The sequence below is a fragment of the Prionailurus viverrinus genome, chromosome C2 (genome assembly GCF_022837055.1).
Source record: "Prionailurus viverrinus isolate Anna chromosome C2, UM_Priviv_1.0, whole genome shotgun sequence".
Classification (NCBI taxonomy): Eukaryota; Metazoa; Chordata; class Mammalia; order Carnivora; family Felidae; genus Prionailurus; species Prionailurus viverrinus.
Window position 1 is genome coordinate 14,407,111 of NC_062569.1, and position 22,004 is coordinate 14,429,114.

Below are 22,004 nucleotides of genomic sequence, written 5' to 3' on the forward strand. Positions count from 1 at the left end.
ATTTCAGTGACCTTTCAGCTTAAAATTTGGAGGCAAATTTTTCTTAACAGCAATATATTCAAATGTTGATATGCTGTTACCTTGTTAAGTCCCATTATTTCACAATTTAATATTATATACATTACATACTCAAATTTTCAGTCTGGCACAGCACATTAGCAAAGTTACTAGTAAAACTGGACCAAATCCAAGATGTTACAGAGGGCACAAAATTCTGACAGGGAGAGGCAAGATCAAGGAGTGGTCTTCTTTAGGAATCAATTCTGTCAAAAACAACATTGGAATAGAAGTAATTTAAGATGTTCAAGACCTAGTAAACTCATGACTGACTCCAAATTGCCATTTAGTATGCTTGGCATTATAGGATATAAAAACTACCCCATCTATGGAATGTTAAACTGACACCCAAGATAACCAAAGCATCCCATATTCAATATCCCACTATTTTCTGGTTGTACCAAAAAATAAAAATTAACAACTAGCAAATGATTTCACCTTTTTAAAAAAGCATTTACACTTAAATAATGGTATGAGGTGGGATTCCCTCCTTCCTAAAAATGTTTGTGGAGCTACTAAAGAACTTGGGTTCACAAAATAGTTAATAAAAATATTCCTCTGGATTGTATACGTAGGGAGACAGGGACCACTACTAATAAGACATGGTATATGATATTAATCAGACTTGGCTTCTTTCTCTCCTGCTTCATCAGAGGCTAGACTCCCCTCATTTTCAGTTTTTCCATTTTCTGTAGGTAAGTTTCCTTTTGTTTCTTGGTTAGCCATTTTAGCCTGTTTTCCCTTTGCTTTCCTTTTCCCCTTTACTTTTTTTTTGTCTGAAGATTTATCCTTTTCTTCCTCCTTTTTTGGCTTCTTTTCCACTTTTGTGGGTGCAGGTTTGGCTGACAGCCTCACCAGTTTCCTCTTGGGCTACTCCTTTGCCACCCCCTCAGTGGAGCTGACCTTCCTCTTGGGCATTGTGGCAGTAGGGTAGGTGCATGCTGGGTGCCTGCACGTCACAGAGTGCTGAGAGCCTTTACAAAGTCGGGCTGCCTGGTTGCAGCCACTCCTCCCACACCCAAGCTGCTCCGACATACCCCAGATTTTTTTTGCTTTAGTTTGCATGGAATATCGTTTTTCAGTCCTTCACTTCAATCTGAAGTGAGTCTCTTATAGGCAGCATATAGGTAGGTCTTGTTTTTTTAATCTATTCTTCACCCTATGTCGTTAGATTGGAACATTTAGACCACTCACGTTTAAAGTAATCCTCGATAGGGGTACCTGGGTGGCTCAGTTAGTTGCGCTTCTTCTGACTCTTGATTTCTGCTCAGGTCATGATCTTGAACCCCTTGTTGGGCCCTGCCCTGAGCATGGAGCCTGCTTGAGATTTTCTCTCTCCCTCTTTCTCTCTGCCCCTCTTGTGCATGCATGCGCTCTTTTGTTCACTGTCTCTGTCTCTCTCTCCAAATAAACATTAAAAAAAAAAATTGTTGCTAGGTATGTGCTTAGTGCCATTTTTTGTTAATTGTCTTCTGGTTATTTTGTAGTTTTTCTCAGTTCCTTTCTTGATCTCTTTCCCTGTGATTGAGAACTTTCTTTAGTGTTATGCTTGGCTTTCTTTCTCTTTTTTTGTGTATCTTTAAAGGTTTTTGGTTTGTGGCTACCATGAGTTTCATATTTGACATCCTAAGTGTAACAGTCTGTAGTAAGTTGATGGTCACTTAAGTTCAAACACATTTTGAGAGAACCTCATTTTTACTCCCACATTTTATGTATACGTTGCCATATTTTACATCTTTTTTATTTTGTTACTACTCTTAAGTAATTTTTTTAGGACATAATAGATTTTACTACTTGTGTTTTTTAACGTTCATACTAGCTTTATAAATGATTGCTGTACTAACTTTACTGTATGTTTGCTTCTATTTTTACTCTTGAAATTTTTTCCTTTTCTAATTATGGTCATTTCTTTTCCACTTAAAGTCCCTTCAACGTTTATTATAATACCAGTTTAGTGGTGGTGAACTCCTTTAACTTTTGCTTGTCTGGAAAACTATTATCTCTCCTTCAATTCTGAATGATAATGTTGTTGGGTAGAATATTCCTGGATGTAGGTTATTTACGTTTCAGCACTTTGTATATATCATGCCAGTCCCTTCTGGCCTGCAAAGTTGCTGCTTTTAAAATTCTTTATCTTTGATCTTTGATGATACTTTAATGTATGTCATGTTGGGGACCTCCTTTGGTCCATCTTGTTTGGGACTCTGGTTGCTTTCTGTACCTGGATGTCTGTTTCCTTCCCCAGATTAGGGAAGTTTTCAGCTATTATTTTTGTCAAATAAGTTTTCTGCCCCTTTCTCTCCTTTCTTTCTGGGACCTCTGAAATGTGAATGTATGTTTGCTTGATATTGTTCAAGAGATCCCTTAGCCTACCCTCATTTTGTAAAATTCTTCCTCTTCCTTTTCTTCTTCCTCCTCCTCGTCCTCCTTTTTTATTGCTGTTCAGTTTAGGTCCTTTCTATTATCTTGTCTTCTAGTTTGCTGATTCATTCTTTTGCATCTTCTAATCTGTTGATTCCCTCTAGTGTATTTTTTATTTCAGTTGTTGTATTCTTTTTTTTAAGTTTACTTATTTATTTAGAAAGAGAAAGAGAAGAGAGAATCCCAACCCGGGTACATGCTGTCAGCACAGAGCCCCATGCAGGGCTGGATCCCATGAACCGTGAGATCATGACCTGAGCTGAAATCAAGAGTCAGATGCTTAACCCCAGTTTTTAAGTAATCTCAACACTCAACATGGGGCTCAAGCTTACAACCCTGAGGTCAAGAGTTGCATGCTCTACCAACTGAACTGGCCAGGCACCCCTTGGGTGTGTTTTAATCTATGGCTATTTCTCATATAATTTTTAGGACAATTAGATAAGCAATTTTCATGCTGCTTTCCAGTGCTTTCCAAGTCATGTTTATAGTACAATAAGTAAATATTTGGAATAATAGTATGAAACCTGAAAGAAGCATATAAATGCAAATAATACTTTCTCATATTTGGAGAGGACACCAAATGCACCTTTGTGGTGATTTAAAACCAAAATAGGAAATAAGATTTAAATATATAAAATAAGCCAATCGCATTACTGATTTTGTCCTAAAAAGGACCACTTATCATATTATACATGTGACATTGTTATATCATTATATCTTCTTCCATCTAAGATACTTAAAAGTCGTTCCATAAGATTCCTAGTTTTGTAGTTCTTAACAAATCTGAGTATGTGGAAAATTCGTTGGGTGTAAAATACTGATAGTTCAGGCTCTGAAATCCAAGTGCTTGTACTGTATGTCATCTCATCTTGGTTAAGCTTTGTAACCTTCCCAGGCCCCAGTTTTCTCATCCGTGAAATGAATACAGTAAGATTTTCTACCTCAGAGTGTAGTCATGAGAATTAAATGGGATAATGTTTTTAAAATACTTAGCACAATACTGAGTAGTTCATTTGGTTACAGATACATTTTATAAATATTGTGTAAGTATTCTTCACATTCTTGAATCCTATCCATTCTTGAATTCCATAGAATAAGGACCAAATTCTGTAGTCTCTGTTATAAAGAGAGTTTGTTTCTGTTAGGTTTTTTTATTTCACATTTTGCTGTTTATCTTTTCATACCTTCTCCCCACACTTTCAGGTCTTTGAACTTGTTTCTCCTTCCTAGAAGTTTTAAGTACAATGAAAATAACCATCCTCTTCACTTAAGAGTATGGGACTAAGAGTCATTTTGTGTGTGTGTGATACTTCTTTCAAAACCACTCTTCCTTCCCAGCCCTCAATTTCCATAGCATTCTCTCTTGTTTCAAATATATTACTTATCTTTATGGTGTGGTAATTATTTTACTGCACAGCTGTTTTCCACACTGGGTTTTCCTTGCTGAATAAATGATTGTTTCGTGATAAAAATGAATAGGAAATCACACAGCTGAGCTAGCTAGAACTTTGTGTAAAGTAAAAGCATATATGCTCTGATCCTTAAAGTGCACAGTCTGTAGGACATCTGTGTTGATTGTGTAGAGCAGTTTATGCTTACTTCTTGTTTTTCAACTTTCTTTGGAGAAAAAATTATCCCAGTTGAATAACTCCTCATTTGGATATTAAGATATGAGAAATTATGTCTAAGATGGGCACAATTTTATCTCTCCTTAAACTATACTGCATGCTGCCACTTAACTAGCGAACTATTCTTGTTCTGCTTAGCAAGCTTTTCAGATATAACATGTAGGAGAAAGAATCTCATGTGGATATACATATGCATACTTGCAGTTTGCAATGTGGGAATAACCCATACTTTCCTTTTGGAGAGGAAATACCAACATTTCAGCTATCAGCAGCATGACTGCTATGATGTTTGCTGTTATTTTGGAAAAGGGTTGAATTCAGAGAGGAAAAAGTAAACCCCATTAAAGGAAGAAAACTTTTTCTTCATTACGAGAAGAAAGTATATCTTCCACCAGAAGCAGCAGAAATTAAGTGTGGTTCTAAGGACCTGCCACCTTTTTGGGATATGTAGGTAGCATAGTCCTTTCTTATTTTTGGACTCTATTGACAGGCTGGGAAAGATTCTAACTTAAGAGTAGGAGTTGTCCTATATGGTTAGAAAAAAATTTTAAATATTTTTAATGTTTATTATTTTTGAGAGGAAGAGAGACAGAGCGTGATCAGGGGGAGGGGCAGAGAGAAAGGAAGACACAGAATCCAAAGCAGACTTGAGGCTTATGGGTGTCAGCACAGAGCCCGACGTGGGGCTCGAACTCATGAACTGTGAGATCATGACCTGAGCTGAAGTCGGATGCTTAACTGGCTGAGCCACCCAGGGGCCCTGCTTAGAAATTTTTAAGTTGGTATTGGTGAAAATTGTCTGATAGCTTTCACCTACTCAGATTGTAGTACACACATTCATTTTTGCCTACCTCTCCTATAATCCTAGATATAAAAAAATTGCTAGGCATACCAAATTCTAACATTAGTTGAGAACAATTGGAAGCTTTTCATTGTAAAACCAGTAAAGCAGAAATACAGTGATAGAAGACCAGAACCAGAAAAACACACACTTTTCCTTAATATTCATGTTGTCTGAAATACAGCAAAATGGACTTTATAGGCATTGATTGATACAGGGAGGGAGGCTAGAAGTTTTGGAGAAAAGCAGGCATAGTAAAACATGGATTCTGTGGTTTAATCACCTATGTTTACATCTCAATTCATTATTTACTATGTTACTTGGGAAAATTACTTAAATTCCTTCTACTTCAATTCCTCACCTATAATATTCTTGGAACAGTGACTGACACAGCAATAAAATATTATTCCAAGCAAGGAATAGTAAATAAAATTTTTTTCAGTAGTCCTTAATTATGTAAGATACATGAAATTCCATTACAGTCTTTATTTAGAATGCTGTATTTGGTGTTTTATTTCAAACTTAAAAATGTTTAAAAGGATTTTTTAGGTTCTCTTATGATATGCAGCCCCTCTTACCCCGTTTTTCCCATGAGGTCTTAAAAGGTTTCAGCCACAATTTCTCCTTCCACAGTGTTTTTCAGGAACATAACTCTCAGATGGGGAAGTAATGATGAACCTAACAGCAAAAGTAGATGTACAGAGCAAGTAAGTTCCCTAACTAATGGAGTAACTGGCTGCTTCTCTTAGGTGTTAGAGTTGGGGACACAATGATGAACAAAACAAACATAACTTGCACCCTCACAGAGCTAACTAACATCTACTAGCTTTTACTTGGACTGAGTACTTAACCTTTTTGATCCTATAAAATGTAGATGATACCTACCTCATAGAATTGTTTGGAGGGGTTTAAATGAGATAGTATTAAGAGAATGTAGTACAAGGTACTGGGACACGGTAAGTACTGAAATGTTAATTCCGGGGCCCCTGGGGTGCTCAGTCAGTTAAGCATCTAACTTTGGCTCAGGTTATGATCTCGCAGTTCATGTGTTCGGGCCCCGGGTTGGGCTCTCTGCTGACAGCTCAGAGCCTGGAGCCTGGTTCAGATTCTGTGTCTCCCTGTCTCTCTGCCTCTCCCTCACATGCTCTCTCTCTCAAAAAAAAAAAAAAAAAAAAAAAAAAAAATTTTAAAAAGTTTTTTTAATGGGTACTATTGCAGTTGCACAACAAACAACTACTGGTATGGGAAGAATATAGTGGAGCATGCCTTAAAACTTCTGTAATAGTCTTGTAATGAATTGTACTTGGGGTTTTTGATAATTTATAGTTTGGGAAGCTATAAAACTTGCTATTTATATATGTAAGTGGAAGTGCTGATAAGAAAAAAATAATGGGTATTACGTATTTAAAAATGTTTATCCTTTCCATAAAAATGGTTTCACAACTTTTTCTAAAACTTAATAGCTTCGGTTGGTTTCAAATGCTTTATAGATATCAACTCATTTAATATTCTTATGAATTCTGTGAAATAGTCGCTACGATTTTTTATACTTTATAAATAAGGAAACTGAGGCAGAGAGATTAAGCATCTTGCCCAAAGCCACACTGGCTCTAAGTAGTAGTACTTGGATGCAGCTCCTAGAATCTGGTTTCAGAGTCCATGCCCTTTACCAGTATTTTATGCTGCCTCTAAAAGAAAAGAGTTTTTAAACATTGCCCCAGTATGCTCATTCTAAATACATCTCTCTTGCTCATTTATTCAATGGGACATTTGTATTTTATATTCTTTTAAAAAGCTGTCATGGATGCACTGGTAGAAGATGATATCTGCATTCTGAATCATGAAAAAGCACATAGGAGAGATACGGTGACTCCAATCTCAATATATTCAGGAGATGAGTCTGTTGCTTCACATTTTGCCCTTGTCACTGCATATGAAGACATCAAAAAACGACTTAAGGATTCAGAGAAAGAGAACTCTTTCTTAAAGAAAAGAATAAGATTTTTGGAAGAAAAGGTAATTATTATCTTTATTATATTTTATGACTTAAAGAATAATTTAAAATACCTGACGTTTTAAATAGTTTTCTATCCTGTCTTCCATGGTTTACTAAATTTCCAAGAATAACTCACTTCTAATCTTAAAACCCTGGGCATACTGCACTTATCATACTTTACATATAATGTACATGATGAGTATTTGTAGAATATTCAACTTGGAATAGCAATAACAACTTCCAATAACAACTTGGAATAGATTTTTCTTTTTTCAGATTGCCGTACCTTCATAAACTGTGTTTTATTCAGCATGTTAATATGTGTGCAAAAAACTATATGCCAACAAAGGAAATTAAGTGTCAAAGGAGGAAGCTCCTGTAACATTATTCTAATATGTTTAAAAATGTCTTCACCAGAATTGACATACATCTTCTTTACCTGAACATTCTCTTTTGTTTTTCAACACACAGAATAATGCTTTCAACTGATAAATTAATGTCACCTGTTTACCTTTTTCATGCAGAAACCTGACACTCCTAAATGTTATAGAATATTTAAGCTTGATAGCTGATCCCATTATAAATCATCACATCTACTTGACTTTGGATAGTGGAACTCTTCAAAGTTCCACTATAAGTTCCATATAAGTGGAACACTTATATTTTTGTTTTTGAGTTTTAAAGTTTTAACTTAGTTTTATGTTTCTTTGGATTAGATAATTTTATTTGTATTTTATGAACAGCAGCTTCGCCAAAGGGAAAGGAAATGGATTCTTAGCTGCCAAGGAAATGAATTATCTTGTTACAAAAACTGTAGGATGGGGCTTGGTAGAGTTTGATTCATCTAGGGGAAGTACGAGAAAGGAAGTCAGTTGTAAAAATCATGATTTCTTTGAATTCCTAAGCATTTTCTTTAATGATAATCAAATAAATTTGTGATATACTGGGATAGAGTGAGAAAAGGTAACATTTTGGAGTTCATAGTTATGTTTATTTTTAAATTAAGTAGAAAAATGTGATTTGGTATAGTTAACATTGGAGATAGTTCTGTACTTTGTGACCAATAATCCTATTAATTTCTATTCTGGAATAATCTAGTACTAAATGAACTAACACGTTTATTCTCTAAAAAGCCAAGTATACCTTCATTTCTCACTTTTTCTGATGATGGAAATGAAATACTACTGGCTTGGAAAACATCTTTGTACTATAAAAGAATGATGTAGTATTTTAGTATGATGAATTAATATATGCTATAAGACAGAAAACACTGATTAAAAGCATAAAGTAGAGCACTTTAAAAATACTTACCTGTATTTTTTTTCTTTCTTAATCAATAAAGCTTAATTGTTGGAAGTGAAATGTTTTATTTAATTATAGTCCAGGCTTTATCCCTGCATTACAAAAAAAGTAAGGTGTAGAGTCATCAGAAGACTGGCTTCTGTGTGTGTGTGTGTGTGTGTGTGTGTGTGTAGAATTCCTTCTTAAGCTTTCTCTTCTAATTTCATTCTCTTAGCTTATAGGAGCTCGATTAGATGAAGAAACAAGTTCTGTGGGACGTGAACAAGTAAATAAGGCCTATCATGCATATCGAGAGGTTTGCATTGATAGAGATAATTTGAAAAGCAAATTGGATAAAATGGTAAGTTGGTTTAAAAAGAATATCTATATATTGGGAATGAGTTTCTTCTTCAGGAAGCTTAAAATTAGAAATAAATATTTATATTTATTAAATTAAAAATTGAAAATATACATGCTCAGGGCAAAAATAGCAATTTTTAATAGTAATATTTGTAACTTATTTCTGTGCAAAATAAATACTTTGTATGTAATGATGTTTAGGACTTAAATATGTCTAACGCCACTAACTTATTTTTAAAAAATCATGACCTAGTAGGATTTGTCAATGTTTTAAAAATGAAAAGAAAAAAGAAAAAAAGCCAGTGAATAATATCCTAAGTTTGAAAGACAGAGAGATTAGCGAAAAACTGGGTTCATTTTCCCACCTCACTTTTTAAAAGGCCTGAATCGGTTTTTTTCATCTACCTGAAAATTAATATATATCAAGCTACAGATTATACCAAATGTAATTTGGCATTTTCCCTACTTAACTAGAATAAAGACAACTCTGAATCTTTGAAAGTATTGAATGAACAGCTACAATCTAAAGAAGTAGAACTTCTCCAGCTAAGGACAGAGGTGGAAACTCAGCAGGGTATGCCACTTATTTGTTACAAATGTTATAATGGAATCAGTACAGTTTTCCATTTATGTGTTATATCCATTACCAGTTTTCTTTATCTGTATGCTAAGGCCTTAACTTATTTTATAATTTTAGGCTTACGTTAATTTCTCTGATATGCTTTCACAAAATATCAACCCCTTTTAACTTTTCCTTAGATATAAATTGCACTTTTCCTAGAGAAAATTTGATGGTTTTTATTCAGGGCTAGTTTGTGATGAAGTAGATGAAGAAAGGAGTAGAACCCCATCCTTGTCAAAACGTCTTACCTGCTGGTATGTCCTGGCTTTTCCTTTCTAATGAACTTTTGCCTGCTATTAGACGCCTGTCATGGAGTAGTTACAATTCCTTCAATTCCTTTTTTTTTTTTTTTTTTTTTTTTTAAATTTCTGAAGGCTGTTAAAATGTGCAGATGCAATGCTGGAGTGAAAAATTAGTTATGGAACAATATGGGTATTGGCCTGTTCCCATAAACATTCTGATGAGCCAAACTGAAGAGTAGGCCTCTGAGGGAGACCTTTTGATAGGAGATTGAGATGAACTCTCTTATAATAGCTGGTTGGGGATTTTTCTAGGTAGGGAGTCTAAAGCATTTAGTCAAGAGTAAGTCAGTATACAGTTGTATTGAGTTTCTGCAGTGGAATGTTCATCAGTAAATCATTTTGACATCATGTTCTAGGCCTTATGGTCAAACTCTCTAGGGGGACTAGATGGAGTGATTAGCTACGTGAGCTTCAGTTTCCTCACTTCATTTACTTTTATCACTGTCTTAACCTTGACTTACATAGGTAGATTATTGACTTGTCTACAATTTGATTAGTGTCGTATATTTTAAAGTTCCAGACTTACAAACTTGTACTTTAATGTAAATAGAAAATCAGGGACAGGGATGATTAATACATTTTAAAACAAGATTGGCAGGTTTTATATTCTCATTAGCATAGATCTTTGAACGTAATTATTGTTTTTTAAAAACTTACTTGTGCATGTTTTATATTAGTTTTTGTATTATGTACATTTTACTATGGAATTGCAACAAATGTAGAAGGCAGAAATAACAATTTTAACGTCTATCCTTTTTTTAGTGATAAGGAATTTAAATCCACCTTCATCAAACTGGGAGGTGGAAAAGTTGAGCTGTGACCTGAAGATCCATGGTTTGGAACAAGAGCTGGAACTGATGAGGAAAGAATGTAGTGATCTCAAAATACAGCTACAGAAAGCCAAACAAATGGTACTACAGAATTATTAAATTGAGAAGTTCAGTATTCAGTACTGTGTACTATTCAGTACTATTTGTAGGATTTGTAACTAAGGATTAAATTGTAGAGTTAACTTACATTGTTGCTACTTAGAGAATTACAGTCTCTGAAAAATTCACCTTTATCTTCCATTTTAGCCATTTTGTGTAAAATTTGATATACTGTATACTTCTAGCATAATCCCAGAATTTATAATTTTGTTTTAAAAAGCTCACTTAAAAAAACCTTAGTTTATTAATTTATTAAAGCTATTCTTTTAAACTCCTTTCCTTCAGTTTCCTTAAGTCATTTTTTTCTGTAAAGCTTAAAGAGAACTCAAGTTTTAAGTTTATCGTTTTGTTTAATAATTTGATTAATGTAGACACTACAAGATACAACTTAATTTTTAGGATTCTTTTTTAAGAAGGAAAAACTTGTCTACTAATTTTTAGAAGTTTAATACTTTTGGGACAACTTTAATTTTTAGCAAATAGCTGAGGTTGTAAGAATTGGGAAAAAGCAAAAACGAAAAGCCCCGCTGAGCTGCTAAAGTACAGTTAGCCTCAAGTCATCCACTAAAACACAAGTTGCCTCTCAGGTCCTCACCTAATCTGTTTACCAGAACTTTACATTGGGTTCTAACAAACTTGATTACAAGGTTAGATGTCATGACAGATAGTACTGAATAGAAAAAGAAGAAATAATTAGAGTGTGAGAGCACATGCACCATATGCAAAATAGTTGTTACAAATAATAGCCAAACTATGGAGAGAGCCCAAATGTCCATCAACTGATGAATGATAAAGAAGAGGTGGTATATATACACAATGGAATATTACTCAGCCATCAAAAAGAATGAAATCTTGCCATTTGCAATGACATGAATGGAGATAGAGTGTATTATGCTAAGCCAAGTCAGAGAAAGACAAATACAGTATCATATGATTTCACTTGTATGGAATTTAAGAAATAAAAGATGAACGTGGCGGTGGGGTGGGGAAGAGAGGGAAACAAACCATAAGAGACTTTTAAGTATAGAGGACAGGTTGAGGGTTGATGGAGGGTGACAGGTCAGCTAGATGGATTATAGTTATTAAGGAGGGCACTTTTATGAAGGGCACTGAGTGTTGTATGTAAGTGGTGAATTACTAAATTCTGCTTCTGAAACCAATATTGCACTGTGTGTTAACAATTTTTTTTTTTTTTAAATTTTTTTTTTTTTCAACGTTTATTTATTTTTGGGACAGAGAGAGACAGAGCATGAACGGGGGAGGGGCAGAGAGAGAGGGAGACACAGAATCGGAAACAGGCTCCAGGCTCTGAGCCATCAGCCCAGAGCCTGACGCGGGGCTCGAACTCACGGACCGCGAGATCGTGACCTGGCTGAAGTCGGACGCTTAACCGACTGCGCCACCCAGGCGCCCCTGTGTGTTAACAATTTAAATAAAAATTTGGGAAAAAAATCTTAAAAAAATTACTGTTACAGAAATTGTAAAGGTTAGTAGTCTAGAGTCAAACAACCATTATATACATTTATGTATTTTAAATAAGTTAACCAGTTAGATAATTATTTCTCATCTTAACCATTTTGCCCATCAGAGCATTCTAACTCCATTGAGGAGCTGTGTCACCTACCCCTGGTTCCTCTTGGGATGCCAGTAACTGATAAGGGAACTACTTCCCATACTTCCTGACTGCCAGCCAGCATGCTTCCCCTGAATCCCAGCTGTCCTTAAATGGAACTGATAGTTCTCTCTTCTGTAATGTAGTCTTTATTGAATGTGACCACCACTTGAGGATGAGCCAGGCATTAAGAATAATACAGCATTCCACCTTGGCCTTGGCCAAATGAATTCCTCTGAACTGGACAATGAGAACTTGCTTTCAAGCCCCCAGGCCTGAGAAAGGGGAAATACCACAGAAATTAATGTCAGTTCCTGTTGAGCAAAATGCTGTTTTTCCTACTTGACATCTGAAGTTAACCACTGCCATACCTTTGAACCTGTGATTACATACCGTAATTTCTTCAAAGGCTTCAAGCATCCTGTCCTACAAGCTTAGGTGCCATAGCCCCTGAAAAGCTAGCTAGATGGCTGCTGACTGCTATGGTTGCTTGTTTATTTATATATGTTTTTTAATTTTATGTTTTAAAAATTTTTAATTTCAGTATAGTTAAGATACAATGTTATATTAGTTTTAGGTGTACAATACAGTGATTCAGCAATGCTATACCTTACTAAGTACTCATCATGATAAATGTACTCCTAATTCTCTTCACATATTTAACTCATCCCTACCCCTTTTGATAATCGTCTATTTGTTCTCTAAGAGTCTGTTTTTGGTTTGTCTCTTTTTTTCTTTGTTTATTGGTTTTTAAATTCTACCGTGAGTGAAATCATATGATGTTTGTCTTTCTCTGACTGGGTTATTTCGCTCTGCATCATACTCTCTAGATCCATCTATGTTGTTGCAGAAGGCAAGATTCTCTTTTATGACTGAGTGATAGTCCATTTTATGCATGCACGCGCGCACACACACACACACACACACACACACACACACACCCTCTATCCATATATTGATGTACACTGGGGCAGCTTCCATATCTTGGTTATTGTAAATAATGCTGCAATAGACATAGGGGTGCATACATCCCTTCCAATTAGTGTTTTCATATTCTTTGGGTAAATACCTAATAGTGGAATTACAGAATCATATGGCAATTCTATTTTTAATTTTTTGAGGAACCTCCATAGTGTTTTCAAAGTGGCTACACCAGTTTTCATCCCACCAGCACATATGAGGGTTCCTTTTTCTCCACATCCTTGTTGACACTTGTTTTTTATTTTAGCCATTCTGACAGGTGTGAGGTGATACCTTATTATGGTTTTGATTTGCATTTCCAGATGATGAGTGATGTTGAGTATCTTTTCATGTCTGTTGGTCATCTGGATGTCTTTGGAGAAATGTCTGTTAATACCTTTTGCCCGTTTTTAATTGGATTATTCCTTCTCATGTTCATGTGATGTATCATGTTGATTGGAGAATATTGAACCACACTTGCATCCTAGGAATAAAATCTAGTTGGTCATGGTGAATGATTTTTTTAATGTATAGTAGGATTCCTTTTGCTAGTGTTTTGTTAAGGATTTTTGCAGTTGTGTTCATCAGCAGTATTGGCCTGTACTTCCCTTTTTTGTGTAATGTCTATCTGGTTTTGGTATCAGGGTAATGTTGGCCTCATAGAATGAATTTGGAAGCTTTCTTACTTTTATTTTTTGGATTAGTTTGAGAGAAATAGGTATTAATTCTTCTTTAAATGTATAATAGAATTCGCCTCTGAAGCCATCCGGTCCTGGACTTGTGTTTGCTGGGAACTTTTTGATTAATTATTCAATTTCATGGCTGGTAATTGGTCTGTTCAAATTTTCTTTTTCTCCTGATTTCAATTTTGGGAGGTTGTATGTTTCTAGTAATTTCTCCCATTTTTTCTAGGTTTTCTAGTTTGTTGGCGTATTATTTTTCATAATCTCTTACAATCCTGTGTATTTCTGTGGTGTCAGTTATTTCTCCTGTTTTATGTCTGATTTTGAGTCTTTTTTGTTTTTTGGTTTTTTTGGTGAATCTTGCTGAAGGTTTATCAATTTTATTGGTCTTTTCGAAGTACCAACTCCTGGTTTTCTTGATCTGCTCCGTTGGTTTTAGTTTTTAGTTTCTAATTAATTTGTTTCTGCTCTAATCTTTATTATTTCCTTCCATCTACTGGTTTGGGGTTTTGTTCTCCTTTTCAACTCTTTCAGGTATCAGGTTAGGTTGTTTGAGATTTTTCTTGCATTATCAGGTAGACCTGTATTGCTATAAATTTCCTGATTAATACAATAGCTTTTGCTGAATCCAAAAGATTTTGGGCTGTTGTATTTTCATTTCCATTTGTCTTCATGTATTTTTGGCTGCTTCTTTGATTTCTTAGTTGACCCACTGATTGCTTAGTAGCATGTTATTTAACCTCCATGTATTTTGGTTTTTGCAGATTTTCTCTTGTGGTTGATTTGTAGTTTCATAGTACTGTGGTTGGAAAAGATGCATGCTGTGTCTTCAGTCTTTTTGAATTTGTTGCACTTATTTTGTTGCCTGATATGAGATCTATTCTGGAGAATGTTCCATGTGTATTTGACAGGAATTGTGTATTTTGCCGTTTTAGGGTGGAATGTTCTGAATATATCGGCTAGATCCATCTGATCCATTGTGTCATTCAAAGCCACTGTTTCCTTGCTGATTTGCTGTTTGGATGTTCTATCCATTGATATAAGTGGAATGTTAAAGTTCCCTACTATTGTATTACTATTGATTACTTCCTTTATGTTTGTTGTTATTTGCTATATGTATTTGGGTGCTTCCATGTTGAGTGCATAAATATTTACAATTCTTACTGTAATTGTTCCATTTATGATTATATAGTGTTCTTTTCCTGTTCTTTTTAAAAAAAAATTTTTATGTCTATTTATTTTGAGAGAGATCCAGACAGTGTGAACAGGAGAGAGGAGGAGAGAGAGAGAAAGAGAGAAAATTCCAAGCAGGCTCTGCACCATGAGTGCAGAGCCCAACACGGGCTCGAACCCATGAAACAGTGAGATAGTGACCTGAGCTGAAACTGGGAGTCAGATGCTTAACCGACTGAGCCACCCTGGCACCCCATGTCTTTGTTTAAAGGTCTATTTTATCCCATAAAAGTATTGCCAACCTGGCTTTTTTTTTCCCTGCCACCATTTGCATGACAAATGCTTTTCCATCCCTTTACTTTCAATCTGCATTTGTCCTTAGTTCTGTAATGAGTCTCTTGTAGGCAGCATATAGATGGATCTTCTCCTTTTTTATCCATTCCATCACCTAATGTCTTTTGATTGTACCATTCAGTCCATTTATATTCAAAGTAATTATTGATAGGTATGTACTTATTGCCATTTTATTACTTGTTTACGGTTGTTTTTATAGTTCTACTCTGTTACTTTCTTCTCTTGCACTCTCCTGGTTTGCTGACTTTCTGTAGTCATATACTTGGATTCCTTTCTCTTTACATTTTGCATATCTATTAGTGGATTTTGAGATTTGTGGCACTATTAGGTTTGCATGTAACATAACATTTTATGCAGATAGCAGTCTATATTAAGTTAGTGGTCACTTAGGTTTCAATCCAGTATTTATTTCTCTCCACCTCATGTTTCAGGTAAATGGTGTCATACTTTACATCATTCTATTTTGTGAATCCCTTGGCTGAGTTTTATAGATATAAATTTTACTGTTTTTGTGCTCCTTTTATTATTCCTCCTAATGGTCTTTCCTTTCCAAAGTGTCCCCTTTAACGTTTCTTGTAGAGTTGGCTTAGTGGTGATGAATTCCTTTAACCTTTTTTGGGAAACCATTTATCTCTTCTATTCTGAATGATATCTTTGCTCTGTAGCGTATTCTTGGCTGCAGGGTTTTTTCTTTCAGCACTTTTAATGTATCATGCTACTCCCTTCTGGCCTGCACACTTTCTGGTGAAAAATCAGCTGGTAGCCACATGGGGTTTCCCATGTATGTGCTTTCTTTTGCTGCATTTAAAATTCTCTATCACTGCCTTTTGCCATTGTCATTATAATGTGTCTTGCTTTGCACCTCTTGGCTAGATTTTATTGGGGGCTTTATGTGCCTCCTGTATCTGGATTTTGGTTTCTTCCCTCAGATGCAGGAAGTTTTCAGCTTCCCAAATTTATTTCTTCAAATAAACTTTCTGTCCCCTTTTCATTCTCTTCTTGTAGCATCCCTGTGATTCAAATGCTATTACACTTGATGGCATCACTGAATTCCCTAAATCTGTTTTCATTTATTATTATAATTTTATCTTTCTTCTCTTCAGCTTGATTGCTTTCCATTACTCTGGCCTTCAGTTCGCTCATCCTTTCTTATTTTCTGGTGCACTGTTTCGTCTAGTACATTTCTAATTTCAGTTACTGAGTTCTTCATCTCTTAAGGTTTATATTTTTATGGTTTCTATCTCTTTTGTAAGGGTCTCACTGAGGTCTTCCACTCTTCTCAAGTCTAGTGAGTATCTTTAGGACCATTATTGTAAATACTCTACCACGCATATTAATCTCTGTTTTGTTTAGGTCTCTTGCTATAATCTAGGCCTTTTCTTTCTTTTGGGGCATAATCCTCTGTCTCTTAATTTTGTTTGTTTCTATGTCTTAGAAACAGCTAAGTGAGCTGTCTCCAGCTCTTGAAATAGTGGTGTTATAAAGAAGAGGTCCTGTGGTGCCAAGAAGTACAATGTCCCGTGTTCACAAGAACCTCACATTTCAGGCGCATCTCTTGTGTGTGCTCCTTACTGTTTGGGCCAAGCCACTTTTGCCTTCAGTCATCTGCAGTTGCCTTCTTTGCCTCTTGTGGGAAGGGTCTGGTCCCTCTGTTAGTGGGCCAGTCTAGGGCCACCTTGGGCTTTGGTCAAGGCAGACCAGGCTTTTCCCAGAGATGCAGTAGCACTGAACTTCAGGGTACTTTCCCTGTATTGTGTCTTAAGAAGCTTTTGTTGGTGGGTAGGCCCTGTAGTTACACCAGATGTCTACCCCCCCACTCACTGCTCCAGCTGCAGCCAGTCTGGTGTCTGTGTGGTTATTTTCCCGTGTCCCCAGGGCAGGAGTCACTTTTGGAGTGGTGCTGGCCCCTCCCAGGGCTGCCTGCACAGTGCCAGGGTTTTACCACTTTGGATGGGTTCTGGCCAAGGGCAATATTGAAAGGAGCAGATCCATAGGAGAATGTTGGGGCACGGCATATGGTGTTAGCACAGTTTTAGCGGGAGAGGTCTACAGTGGGAGGGGAGCTGGAGCTGCTTTTGAAAACTGCTTTATGGCTGGTGGGGGTGAGTCCCCAAGAGAGTGTGGGGGGCAGTATATTTAGTGCCAGCAAGGTCTGTGCTGGTCGGTTGTGAGAGGGTACCTGCTGCTGCCCAAAACTATGGAAGCTGGTTGGGTTGGAGAGGGCAGAACTACAGAAGCGTGGGGCATGCTGTTAGCCAGCCAGGTGGAGAGGGTGCTGCACTGGTCCTGCACGTGTCTGTGTAAATAGGGTGGGGGGCCAGGGAGAGAAGCACCCACCAGCTCCTTTCTTCTTTGAGAAGTCTCCCAGCGATCCCTGCTACTCTAGCACATGCTCTAACATGAGTCAGCTAATCTCTCTCCCATATACCTGAAGCATTTTTCACAGTGCTGCTTCAATACTGTGTCTTCTCGGGGTTCATTATGCTGTCCCTTCAAGGGTGGGGATTCTGTTTCCTCTGCCCTCCCCTCCCTCCCAGAGCTGAGCTCATTGATTTGTCAAGTCCCAGGTGTTAAGCCCCACTGATTGTAAGAACTTGGGAAATTAGGCCTCTCTGGTTTTCAAAGCCAAATGTTACAGGAATTCTTTGGGGATTTGTCTTCCCTGTGTGTGTTCCCCATGCCTGGGGTGCCTAGTGTGAGAGTGAGTCTTTTTCTTTCTCCATGCCTGCAATGTTCCTCCCTCCTTCAGATAGACCCATGGGTCCATTTAGCTCCAGATGGCCTCTCTGCTCTTCCTACCTCTTCAGTATGGTCTCTTCTTTACCTTTTGCTGTGGAGAGTCTGTTCTGTCATCCCTCAGGTCATTTTGTGGGTTATTTACACTGATGTGGATGTTATCTGCTTGTATCTGTGGAACAAGGTGAGCTTACGATCCTCCTACTCTGCCATCTTTTTTAGAGGTTTCTTTTAAAAAGATATGCTTGCAAGAAAGGATCTGTACTTTGTAGCTCTGAATTATAATTGTCAGTAAATGGATTTGCCTTGAAAGGAAATTGATAGCTTTTTACATAATGGATATTTCCTTACTGAGTAGAAAACAGTACCATGTCATTATAAAAACGTGGCTCATAATTACGGTGTTGCTAATTATTATGTAAAATTAGGAACATCATGTAATTCTTCTGAACTTGTTTTCTGTAAAGTAGACTTTTAAATACTGTTTTTTTTCATGAAGGTTAGATAATATGTAACATGTTTTGCATAGTGCTTAGTATATAGTGTATTTAATAAGTGAATATATTTCAAAAAAACTTAAGGTAATCCAGAAAAGCAATACTCTAATGGGTGTGTGTGTGTGTATGAGATAGATCAATTCTTATTAGTTACTCTTTTCCACTAGATGGTGCTAGGGGATAAATTTAGTTTAATTCATCATAAATCATAGAAACATTTAAAAGTAGAAGAAACTTTAGAAATCACTTTTCGCTTACTGCTGAAATGGTATCTGAAGGACTGAGAAACTTATGACTTTAAGATGAATTAAAAGGATTTTTTTTTTTTCTAATTTAAGACTTGGTCCTTGACCTTCATAAGAATTTATTTGGCAGGGGGAGGGGAGATTTAAAACTAAAAAAAAAAAAAAAATGGTCACAACTAAGGTAAAGATATCAACCAGGAATAGGAATGGTGGAATGCTTAATGCAAATTTATCAGAGGTTCCAAGTTGAAATCAAAAGTGTGAAATAGCATCCCTATGTTGACATAATGGTGAGGGGTTTTTGTTTTTGTTTTTTACTCAGTTGACTACTGTTTGGTATTAATGAGGTCAAGGTTCCAGGGTGAGTTCCACTATGGCCCTTTTAGACTTTTCTATATCCCCCAATATTCCAGTCATTTATATTTAGAAAAGTTGATCCTTTGGGACCAGGTGAAGACACTAGAGCCAAAGAAGTTTAGAAAACACTGGATATGTAAAATGGAGTTGGTATAGAGGACTAAAGTACCTAATAAGAACCCATTTAGCTATTCATTATGTGCTATTGTATACCAAAGGTTTTGAGAAGTTCTATAGCATAGGAATTTGTTTAACTTGAACAGTGTTTCCCAATGTTTTGTAGCCATGGGCCCCTGTATATGTGAAACTCCCACGTCATAAAGAACTAGTTTGGGAAACAGATCTATACTTCTTAACAATTATAACTTTAAAACTTTATTTTTAAACAAATGACAGGATCCATCTCAGGAAGACAATCTGAATAGCAGTGATCTCCAAAGACTGAGCATTTCAAGGTATGAACATTCTTCAAAATTCAAAAATAACACATTGTATAGGTTACCTAGATTTCTGTTGTGATTTAACTTTAAAAAAGAATGGATACTATTTGGGTACTGCATGTAATCTCTGATCACAGTGGATTTATAAAAAACATTTAACTGTTCATCAGCAGTAGGTTTGAACTTAAGTAGTAGAAAAGTGCATATTGTGATGCTTTAAACAAAATTTTGAACACTTAGATTTTTAGGGAGTTGTGTAGAAAGTATTCTGTAATAAATCCTGGTTTTTACCTGAAGAATTATACATTTCCATATACGGTAACTCCGCCTTAAGGGCAAATTTGGACCACCTTAGTCTTTAGCATAACATGAATTTTAAAAGAACTATCCATTTGGGGTAAAAACAAAAGTAGCTATCAGAGTTCATATGTTACTTTAACCCTTTTTTCTTAAATATATGTCATTTTTACTTGAGTAACAAGTACTGTGTTTTAAATTATCTGATTTTAGCATCTCTTCTCTAGAAGGATACTTTCATCCAATGAAAAACAGTGAGTTGACTTCATTGCTTGATCATTTGACTTTCAAAGTTTACTGAGCAAAAGCGAGTAATGTGAAATGGCTCATACCTATTCCTATCAAAACCTAATTGAAAGAAATGATCAAGTAGGGCAGAATTTGAGGATTGCAGCCAATCTTCTAGATTCAGGGGTAGGCAAACTTTTTCTTTATAGGGCCAGGGTATTTTAGGCCTTATGGGTTATAACAATTACCATAACAATTGGAATTAATAAACTCTGCCATTTGAACAGTTATTCAGTTATGCCTTGAAGTTTCATCTAGCTTTATAGCAAGAAGTTTTTCCTTTTTAAACAGTGTGTCTAGTTCAGTATCCATGTAAATTTTCTCAAAGTTGTCTTTTTTTTTTTTTTTTATCAAAGTTACCTTTTCTCCTGCCAACCTAGGTTTCCCTTTGTTATATTTATCATTTTTTATAAGCCTCTTCAAACCATTTTTGGAAAGAATCAGGGAACAAAAAATATGTTAGAATCGGAGTAGGTCAAAGGGGCTGTGTATAGTGTATTAGAAGTACATGACATAGAAGGAGACTTCTTCCATTCATGGGAGATTTGACATAAATTTGGATCACATCTACTGAGAATAACTTGAAAACTGGTCCCCAGAAATGTCTTTGAAGACCTCATATACCTAACAACATAGTAAAGAATATACCAGGATTTAGAGGAGGATGAAGGTCCAAAGAGGTGAGTCAACCTTTTGAGGCTACCAGGTTATATATATATAACTGGCTTCAGAGTACACTTTTGAATTCTCTAAACTTCAGTATTAATTCAGAGTATCAACTGAGCGAAACAGTTTTTATAAAGAATTACCTTAGCTCTAAAAGTTCTTAGCTCTAAAAGTTACTTGTATGCTAAAAGAACTGTATGATGAAAGCATGTTCTAATGGCTCCCTAATGCTGAAATTGTATGTACAGCTTTTTACAAGTTGGTTTGCATTTATTTTATGTAAGCAATATGGATTGCCAAACTGATCAGGTTTCCCTCTTCTGGTTTGTTTACCCTTGGTAAACTCTGTATCATTCAATTATATGTTAGCCTCATTCCTAGCTGCATTTTATCTTGTTTTTCCTTTGCCTTACCATGTACATGATATAAACCTATTTCTAGTTTATAGTCAGTCCTATGTTTTATTAATATTTGTAAGTTACCTCATCACTTTTAAGTAGAACAATTCAGATGTAAGTTTATTACATTAGCAAAAAAGTACATACGAATGTTTCCATAAAACCTTTAAGTACAATTTTACATATTTTTAGGGATGATTTTCAGTTATTTATAAAGCCCCCTTTGTGGGAACACTCTTTTTTCATATTTCCTCCATCATACTGCTAGGCAAATGAGGTACTGTACTATTTCCCTAACGTAATTACTGGAGGCCTTTACTGTATACAGCATCTTTTAATAATTACAGTCCTATCAGAAATTTGGCCAGTTTCTTACCAGTGTTCATCTGGTGTTAGCTTTAGGTTGTTGCACTCAGTTCTTAAACAGATCTAGGTATGGGGTAAACTTGAATTGTGAAGTTCTTAAGAAATTGAAAATATAGAAAATACAGATTAATGTTTTTCAAATTGTGCCGTGTTCCCTTAGTAATTGTGAAATTTTGTGAGTTAAGTATTTATACAAACACTGAATAAAACAGAACATACCAGAGTGTGTTACACATAATAAGGGCAATAAGTATGGTTTGTTATAACTTGGTTGTTTGGGTTGCATAGTAAATTGATTCCTTGCTGTGCTTCACAATCAAAAATGTCTGAAAGACAGTTGATTTTGGCGAATCATAGTTGTCAAGATGTAAATTTCTAAGTCTTTAGCTCTTGGGTAAGATGCTCATACTTTGATTTTAGTTCTTCTGGGTGATATAAAAGTAAATTTTCAGAAGCTAAAGAAAAATATGTATGGGTGACGTAAAAAAGTTGATT

General features: G+C 35.8%; 1 protein-coding gene and 1 pseudogene across 3 annotated transcripts in view; one reads left to right on the forward strand and one right to left on the reverse strand.

Moving 5' to 3' along the window:
• AZI2 (5-azacytidine induced 2) overlaps nucleotides 1–22,004 on the forward strand; it is a 37,690-nt gene that overhangs the window by 8,569 nt on the left and 7,117 nt on the right. For 2 of the 3 annotated variants that reach the window (XM_047876546.1, XM_047876547.1), the window contains 5 exons: nucleotides 6,743–6,963; nucleotides 8,460–8,585; nucleotides 9,059–9,158; nucleotides 10,271–10,419; nucleotides 19,451–19,509. In XM_047876546.1, coding sequence (XP_047732502.1) covers nucleotides 6,748–6,963; nucleotides 8,460–8,585; nucleotides 9,059–9,158; nucleotides 10,271–10,419; nucleotides 19,451–19,509 — 650 coding nt within the window. In that variant the 5' untranslated portion in view covers nucleotides 6,743–6,747. Of the gene's footprint in view, nucleotides 1–5,580; nucleotides 5,655–6,742; nucleotides 6,964–8,459; nucleotides 8,586–9,058; nucleotides 9,159–10,270; nucleotides 10,420–19,450; nucleotides 19,510–22,004 lie in introns of all 3 variants that reach the window. The other variant, XM_047876545.1, reaches the window with a different exon arrangement.
• Nucleotides 574–975, reverse strand: LOC125175732 (non-histone chromosomal protein HMG-14-like; annotated as a pseudogene).